A 9637-nucleotide genomic window follows, 5' to 3' on the forward strand; every position below is an offset into this window, starting at 1 on the left:
ATAGATAGATAGATAGATAGATAGATAGATAGATAGATAGATAGATAGATAGATCTCCTTGCCTGCCTGCTAAAAGCATCCCAAGCAGCTAATTAAAAATGCTGTGGCTTTGCAGCTAACGAAACATTTGGGGCTTTGACTCCTAACGGCTTGTGGAGCACTCTCCTAACATTTGGGGGTTGAGATGTAAGTGATTGCTCCTATTGTTGCTAGGCAACTGGAAAGGGCCCGTTCGCTCATCTCTTTCCCTCGTTCCTTCCCTATAATTCAGGTATTTCGATATATAGAAATCCCAGGAAATAGAATAGAAAATGGCACTCATAGTTCTTACTGTGTGGATAATTTCACAATGACTCCATTTTATGATATCAAGAATGTCCGTCTCATTTCTTTCCTTATGATTATTTTGGCCTGACTTCATTATCCCCCCACTAGGGTTTCTATCTCATTTTCTTGTTGGGTTTTGGGTGGGGGCAGTGGGTCTTGTTGGGTTTGACTGTCTAACGATGGCTTCCTTCTCCTTCTGTCTCTGCAGACATGCCTTGAGCTAGAACGCTATCTTCAGACAGAGCCCAGGAAGATCTCAGAAAGCTTCGGAGAGGACTTGGAGTGTTTTCTTCATTCCTCCTCATCTCCGGGCACAGAAGACTGTATCCAGCGACTGGAGCCCCTCCTATTACCAATAGATACGAGTACTTGTGAGAAAAATGCCAACATGGACGTTATCCTCTCCCGGGACAAACTATTGTCTGAGACTTGCCTCAGCTTACAGCCTACCAGCTCTTCTACAGAGGGCTATACTGCCGTTAACCAGGCCCAACTCAACGCCGTGACCTCATTAACGCCTCCTTCCTCACCTGAACTCAGTCGTCATCTGGTAAAAACCTCACAAAGTGTCTCTGCTGGGGATGGCACAGTTACCCTAAAATTGGTGGCAAAAAAGTCTGCCCTCAGCTCCGTAAAGGTTGGTGTGGTAGCGCCAGCTAGCACAACAAAGTGCGCACTCAGTGACAGTGAGCAAGGAGGGACAGGGGTTGATGCATCCCCAGAAAACAAGAAGAGGGTTCATCGCTGTCAATTTAATGGGTGCCGGAAGGTTTATACAAAGAGCTCACACTTAAAAGCGCACCAGAGGACTCACACAGGTACTTGCACTGGGCGTTTGGGTTTCGTTTCTCTTTATTTGTTATTTGCTATATGTTATGTTCAGGGCTGAAGTCCCTAGGTAACAATTATGGGTCTTGGTTACTGGAAGATGGGTTGGTATGATGTGCCGTGTGTTTTTGTTCAGAAGGATGGGAACTTGCTGTCTGAGAATGACCTTGCTAATCTTATGTCACGCAATTCTCATGTTTTTCCACAGTTGGTGCATCGCTCAGAATTCCCACAAGCATGAGGGACACAAAGAATCATTCAGGTCCTCTTGGGTGGGAAGTTTTCATTAGGAGAGTTGCTTTCAGACAATACTTTGAGCAAAGTAGGTTATTTTTCTAGGACCTGGATGAGAAATCTGTGTAATATATATTTATGTTTCTGTGACTTCTTTTGAAGAATAACATGTGAATGGCTTGATCCTTATCTGTTTAGCATTATTATGGCTACCTCATGGATTTCATGTAGTGGGAAAGAACTTCAGTGAACTCTAATACCTACTTAAAATTGTGTTTGGATGTTGTTCTGTGATATATATCTGGCTTCTTTCCCCCTTTAAATGTTGTATGAAAGGTAACGTTTGTTAGCAGATTGTTTTCCCTACACTTGCTTCAGTTTTCTTGAGGCTGTGAAATCACTCTGAAACAAGCTTTGTAGAAGATACAAATATATTTGTTGTTTGATGCCAGGTAATATAAATATCACAACTAGGTGACACAGAATAGTACTGTATATACTCATATGCAAGTCTAGAAATTTGTCTCAAAAATTGATCCCAAAAACCTGGTTGACTTAACCATGGGTAAGTGTAGGTACTGTACCTTAATTCAAAATAGGAACCATCTTCTACTCTGAATAGAATGGCAAAAGGTAAGAGCTTAGTCCCTCCTGGGAACACCTAAAAGAAGCACCAACCCCCTCTATTCTCTTCACTGTGGTGCCACTTCTGGCCTTTTTGAATGCTTGGACAGGAAAATAGCAGCATTCTTTGCAATCATTTTCTTTTTCTTCATTCTTTACATCCTTTGTTGCATACCCTTAAGTTTCACCCTCGACTTATACATGGGTCATATCAAAATTCATAATTTTGGATCCCAAACCTCCCTTTGACTTATAGTTCAGTATATAAGGTATATACAGCGCGCTCACTCAATACGCAGGTGCGCCATACGTGGCTTCCATTTACACGGAAGCCGTGCTGCAATACTTTCAAAGGTGCATGGCTGTTGTGTGCACAAGCCCCATTCACCAGAATGGATCCCCCATGAAGGCAAGGTTCCACTGTAGTAAGCATTCTACAATTTGTGTGTTTGAAGAGTCAAGAATATAGATAGGTGTTCAAACTGGCAGTACAGAAATGTGAAAACACCTTTGCAAAAAATTGCTATGTATTTCTGGTTAGCCCAAGCCCTGCATCAGTTATTTTTAACAAATCATAATTTTAACAAGGTAATTGTTTTTCCTTTGTGAGCCAAGCATACAGACATGGACACATATCAACAATCTTGATTTTTACAGGAGCGGCATAACTAAAAATGGGAAAGAACTCTAACTCAGAAGCATATTTTATTTTTAAAAATGGTAAAAACTTAGGTACATATGAAAGAAATGACATTTGATGCCAGAATAATGTGTTTTGTATTTGGGGAGCATCTGAGAACTGATCCTCTCTCCCAGTTGGATGATTTCTTAGGAGTGCTTCAAAGGCCTCAAACTGTTTTCAAATTTTCACTGAGAGAAAATGACAAAACCCAGGTAATTTGAGAAACATACAGTATTCATCCATATCTAGGGATACATTTCTTTGGATAATTAATTTTTTGTTGCCATTTGCTACCATTATTGGTGTAAAACTGCCATAAGGATAATTGAAATAATGTAAATAAAAGTTCAAGAAACCCCAGAGTGCTATATATCCGTGCTTTTTCTGTCGTTGGATAGAATAACATCAACTGAAACCTTCATCAGTATAAATATTAGGAAGATTCTGTTAAATGTATGTTGCTAGCATCATCACTCCCCTTCCAATGGCTAGCTAAAATGCTTCAAGTTTACATTAAACCCATTTTAGAGCCTATAAATATGGGAAAATGTAAAGCAATCAATTCCTTGTTTTTCTCTCTCTCACACACACCCATATACGTGTGTGCATGGGCATACCCACATATGAAACCCTTAGAGAGGTTTCATTCTGGTGTAAGCTATGTACTTTGTTATTATGTGTGCTTGGGATACCCTAGTCACAGTCACTGTTACAGAAGCCATTGATACTGTGAAGCACGGTGCCTTTTAAAAATGTTTGCATCTTTATTGCTCACAAAATGGTGTGGAGATTGTTACATCTAGCAGGAATTTTTGCATGATGCACTGTCATTGTGTTATATTTTGGTCAGAATTCAGCAGTGAATAATAGCAACAACAACAACAATAATAATTTTTTATTTATATTTCCCGCTTCTCCCAAGGATTGAAGCGGGATTACATCATTAAAAATGCAATACTAATACAAATAGTGACTATAAAATGCAAATAGTGAATTACAACATTTCTATTAGTTCCTTAAAATATCTAATCATAAAATAATCCTATAATCATCGTCAAGGGTGGAGCATTTATCATAGTCTTATACTATGGGGACAGGAAGAGATCTATGGGCCAGTTCTGGTTCTCTTCAGGATCCTTGTCCCACCATTTGGAGCCAGGTGAAATAGTGGCTCGGGAGTTAACAACACCCTTAAAATAAAGGGCCTTTGCCTAATGAACTGCATGCTCTGCCAAGGAATTTGTTTTCAGTTCTTTTCATTTTCAAACACAGGGATTTTAATCCAATACCAGATATACGAGAGCCAGCATACTGTAATGGTTTGACTATAGAACTGCAACACTGGAGACCAGATTTTGATTCCTGGCTCGGCCATGAAACCCACTGGGTGACCTTGTGTGAGTCACATGCTCTCAACCTCAGAAGAAAGCAATGGCAAACCGTCTCTGGACAAATCTTGCCAGGAAAACCCCATGATAGATTTGCCTTAGGGTTGCCATAAGTCAGAAACTATTTGAAGCCACATAACAACGACAAGAAGTCAGATATATGCAGTCATCAAGATGTCTGCTCTGGAGTATATTCAGTCTTAAAAACATAAATAGAGAAGAGAGTAATGTAACTGGTTGTTAGAACGTATGTAGAGGACATCTATCCATACTTAAAGCATCCTTGACATCTTCACATTCTAGTTGCTGGGCATGTAGCACTCTATTCCTCCCTATTTAAATTTCTGAACCTGAACACTGAGGCTAGATATTGAGGTGGGTGGACTTAGTTTGAACCAGAACAGCTGTGCTTACATTTATATAGCTTCAGTCTCTCAGTCTCTACTGGCTGATCTCTTTAAACAATCAAACTAGCATTACTTATGCAAGTAGAGAGCTGAATTGCCCCCAAAACCAAAATAGGAAGTATTAAAGGGGTGTGGTTTGGAAATTTTGGGGTGTATTGTAAAGGTCCCAAATGCAGATATCCAAGATTATAGATGTGAAGCAGTCATTTTGCTAGGTCCTTTGTCTCTTCACACAGCCGTAGCTTCTTGGAACTGTCATCAGTGCAATACACTGTCAATTGTGAACGTGCTTGGCAGTGCCAATGGCTGCCAGCCACTTGGCTCGGGTGACAGCTGAACTGAAGGTCTGAAAGGATTGGGAGATATTATTTTCCCCCTTGGCTGTGGGTAGCTCTCTCTCATGTGCAGGGGAAAAGAAGGCTCTCTGTGGCTTACCTCTACTATAAAATGAAAGGACAAAAAACTTTCTCTGTCTCTCTCTTCCCCCTCCCCTTGAACAAAGGTGTATGAGTTTTCTTCTCAACAATAGTAGTCACAGAGTAGAAGAATTGCATGTCAAGTAGCTGAATTCTGATGACCTGATAACTGAGAGAATGAGAGGGAGGTTCCTGATTTCTTCTATTGGCCCATGTTAGATTATGAAGTTCTGCATGAATTCTTCCACAGGGTTAACTGCAAAGAGCAGTTGTGTGTTGGAGGGAGGGAAGAAAAGTGTCCAGGATCTGTTATAACTCAGCGACAGAGCCCATTGTTTCCATTCAGTAAATCCCAGATTTGAATCCTTAGCACCTGCAGTTTAAAAAAGGATATCTATTCACAAGTGAGGAAAATACCTCTGCTCATGACCTTGGAAAGCTGCTGCCAGTTGGAAAATTTCCCTAGCCAGTGTATGCAGTTGTTGTGTGTCTTTAAGGTATTTCCAACTTACCCTTTCAGCAACAGCAAACCTACAGTATCATCCATTTTCATGGCAAGTTTTGTTAGAGGGGGTTTGCCTGTGAGAGAGTGTAACTTACCCAAGGTCACCCAGTGGGTTTCCATGACCAAGCGAGGGTTTGAACCTTGGTTTCCAGAGTCATAGTCCAATGCTCAAACCACTACACCATGCAGGATCCATCGTATATGCAGTGGGCCCATGCCTTATGCAGGGGATCTGTTCTGCCCCCCCCCCCCACGTAAGGTGAATTCCACCTATGCTGGAGCCCCATTCATTTGAATGGGGCTGCGGCGTGGCGACGCAGTGGCGCGTGGGGCGCCACAGGCACGCACCCCATTCATTTGAATGGGACGTGACACCCCTTGTGCCGTGCACACTCCCCACGGTTTGAGCGCATATGCTCAAGTCCGCGTGAAGCACACCCGCCTATAACGCGGGCGCACTGTATTCATATGTACCCCTAACTTGGAACAGGAAAAGCCACTGTGTAAATATAAATATTTCAAAAGGAATATAATTAATTGCTTATTATGATAATCTGAAAGCAGCTCTGTTTTTTCATTAATGTTAGCTGACACCCCTCAGTGAAGATTTAGAAGATAGTGACAGAGTTTGGCCTGACATCCAGAAAGACTTACTCTCAACATCCCCCAATTTTTATGGAAAGATGTCTTTCAGGATCCCTGAATACACCTTTTATCTATAATTATCAGAGCCTTATCTGGGTTATTGCCTGTATTTATTGTTGTTTTCATGTACTGTTTGTTGTCATGTTTTGTTTTAGAATGTATTAATAATTTTTTTAAAAAAATCCAGAAAAAGGGCAGTCTAAGCAATCTGGAGGAGTCAGAAACAAACTACGGGATGCATTTTGTCCATCCCTGCCTGTTTCCTTCTTGCCCATGAACTAAATCAGAAGGAGCCACACAAAAGAAAAAAGCACTTTATGGTAAAGTTTTACAAGGCAGGATGAAAAAGAACATGCTGGTCTGAGGTACTTGCATGGGTGCTGTTGAAGGAAAGGGGTACAGAGGTTACATAGGCAAGAGAAAGAAAAGGGATCGCTGGTGGTGCAGTAGTTAAATGCCAGTACTGCAGCCACAAAGTTGTGAGTTCAACCCCAGGGCTTCAAGGTTGACTCAACTTTCCATCCTTTCATAGGTTGGTAAAATGAGTACCCAGCTTGTTGGGGGCAATTGACATACACATTATAAACTGCTTATAGAGTGCTTAGTTCAATATAAATCTAGGTATGATCAGTAAAGTTTATATGTACATGCCTTAAATGCAGAAATGTACAGGTTTGGCCTTTGGCACATGGCTGATAAGGGCACATAACTGAACCTCCAAAGAGAGACCCTGCCAGTCAATGCAACTGATTGCTAGTCAGTGCAGTGTAGACAGTTCTGTGCTAGATGAACCTATTGTGTGCCTTGCCATGGAGTAGCTTCATTTGTCTTTTGTGACTCTTCTAGTTGGAAGGAGAAAGGAGTTTAGCTCTTAGGTTGTGCCACTGTGTGCAGCAAGAGAGTTAATTCAAGAGTATAAGAAGAAGCAATCCTCTATTTTTGTTCCAGTAAAATGAAGGATTTTTTTAAAAGTGCTGGTGCTAATTTATGTTGTGCCATGAGCTGTCGTTAAAGACAAATGTGTAAAAAGGTGGAACCAGCTCTTGGCCTGGAGTAAAATGGAGGAGCCACTTGTCATATGTGAAGATAATGTGTGAAAGAGAACTTGAGGTGCAGGGAAAGGTGATGTCTGCAGTTAAGGGGGAAAGAGCACCCAGTTCATGGGTGTGAGGAAGATCTGAAATAGAACAGATACTTAATTATCTGGGGTTATAAATCCAACTTTAACACGTTTGTCCCCTTTTAATTGCACAGCAGATTCTTCATGGAGCAATGACAGTTTGGCTCCTAAAGAAAGGGAGAGATAATTTTTCAGTCCCTTCTCTGCAAATGCCAATGAGGCAAGTGACAGAAGGAGAACTAATTTAGATCAAAGAAAAGTACCAATAAAAGTGTATAAATTTGTCATTGTCTAAGATGGGTAGCAAGATGTCGTGGTGGAAAAATATGCCTTAAAAATTAAGTGTGGAGATATTTTTTTCCCTTGTGGAAAGCTTAGCTCAGCAGCTGCTGTAATTCAAGCCTAGATAGAGGCTTGGAGCAGCATCTTGTATGGAGTAGTGCTTAAATTGCAAAAGTCAGTGGATGGGAGCACAGGCACAGTCTTCAGTGGAACACAGGCACAGGCTTCACTTCACAAACAGCAGGTTGAAGTGTGGAAGGACTGATGCAATAAAGAAGCAAGGAATGAGCAAGGAGACCAGTGAGCTCAGTCCCAGATGAGGAATGCATATTGGGTCAGTGGGAGGTTGATGAGTAGTTGCTCCCTGTTGGGATTGGGAATCCAGAGTTCTCAGAGCAAGAGGCCAGGATAATTATTGAAGAGGATGAGGAATGAAAGGGGGTGGCAATATTCTACAGTTCTTGGCTCTGCCATGTACTGTGCAAGGAACAGTTATATTTTTGAAGCACATTTTCCAAAGTTAGAAAGTGGACCATCTACTCCTTCACAGAATTCCTTAAAGAAGGTTATGTATTCTTGTTTCCTCATAACTTTCACTCTGCCGTCAGGTACTACCAGAAGTAAAGGGCACTAATAACACTTATTAAACTGAATTTCAAGTGAATCGTATTTTGGGCTGAGCAAACAGTCAAGATTAGGGGTAGGACTGAGGGGGCCTGTGGCCCTCTAGATGTTGTTGAACTCCTATTCCTATGAGTTTTAGCCACTGAAGCCAATTATAGGGTATGGTGGGAGCGGTAAGGTTCTCTACCCTGATCTGTGTTTTCCTGAAGATGAAAGAGCCCTTTTTGTTTTAAGATGCATACAGAGTAGTAAATAAACATAATACAAGTCAGTCCAAAAAGCTTTGCACTTGGGAATGACTGTGGGACAAGGGACTATGATGAGAGGTAGAAACATGATACCAAACTGCTGCATGCATTTCATGCTAAACAAGTCCATGCTTTTCTGCTATTGTTGTATAATCTTATGCGCCAAGAAGGATGCATCGGCAAAATCATGAGAGAATAAATCATGAGAGAATGAGGAGGGCCTATTGCCTGGTGTAAAAGCACACATTTCTCAAGCAACACATTTTATCTGTGGCAGGTGGGAACTGATGTGAAAATCCTCTGTCAACCTGGAGAGCTGCTGCCAGAGCAGATGATAATTGGGCTCAGCCAACATCTGATCTTGTGTAAAACAGCTTCCTATCTTAGGCAGATTAATCTGATCAAGCATTTTTGATTGGAAAGGGTACAGTCATGCAGTTAAGACCCGTGCTTGCTGAGTGCCTGTGGTTGCCAGGAATGTGCAGGGATAGCATAGACATTTACTATTGCAATCCATCTGATTCATGTGCTAGGCAGTAGGCAAATGCTACAGTCTGGTGTGCAGCTTTTCTCAATGCAGAAGCATATATGCAGACTTCTGCTATGCTCATAACTGTGAATCAGGGCCAGTGGGTTCAGAATGGAATAGTGGTTGCAGTCCCCCACCCCCAATATGTCCTCCTCTCAGATATGCAAGAATGGCATTTTTCTGTGCAGCCTGGGGTATCTTTCATAAAGTGGAAATCAAGAAAATATTGCTTCATCCACTTTATGCATAGAGTGGAAATGCACAAAATATTTAATAATTATGGAGGGAAGGGAGAGAATGGCTTTCATGAATAAAATGCAACGAGGATAATGATACTGTTATGGCAACCAAAGAAAATCTGAAGACAGTGAACTGAAATCGCCGCATCGCCATGCTCCTCCTCTGTTGGTTTTGCAGCTGCTGCCTTGTTGTATGTCCGGAGCTCTTAGTGCTAAAATGAATTTGAAACTAAATGCTCTTATTACAGATTTTTTTTTAAAAAAGAAAGTTTTCCTAACCTCTCCTGAGACAAAAAAAATAATGGCAATTTGAAGCAGCAAAGAGATGTCAATTAAGGCAAGGTGGGGGTGGGAGTAATGTTTTGCATGGGGAGGGGGAAATGCGAGGAAAGTGAGCAGCAGGCGGACTTGTGCATCCTGTTGCTAGGAAACCACATCAGCATTAAATACAGTGTGCTAATTGGCTAGCTTGTCAGTGGCTGGGTACCAGTCTGGTCCTGCTACACAGCTGTTTCTGGTGTTTGGTTGCTAGGCAACTG

At 41.5% G+C, this 9637-nt stretch overlaps 1 protein-coding gene across 1 annotated transcript in view; it reads left to right on the forward strand.

Moving 5' to 3' along the window:
- The window catches only part of KLF7 (Kruppel like factor 7), a 93452-nt gene that overhangs the window by 47007 nt on the left and 36808 nt on the right, over positions 1 to 9637 (forward strand). The window contains exon 2 of the mRNA XM_042447063.1: positions 536 to 1145. Within this exon, the coding sequence (XP_042302997.1) occupies positions 536 to 1145 (610 nt within the window). The remainder of the gene's footprint in view (positions 1 to 535; positions 1146 to 9637) is intronic.

Source organism: Sceloporus undulatus, chromosome 1 (genome assembly GCF_019175285.1).
Source record: "Sceloporus undulatus isolate JIND9_A2432 ecotype Alabama chromosome 1, SceUnd_v1.1, whole genome shotgun sequence".
Lineage (NCBI taxonomy): Eukaryota > Metazoa > Chordata > Lepidosauria > Squamata > Phrynosomatidae > Sceloporus > Sceloporus undulatus.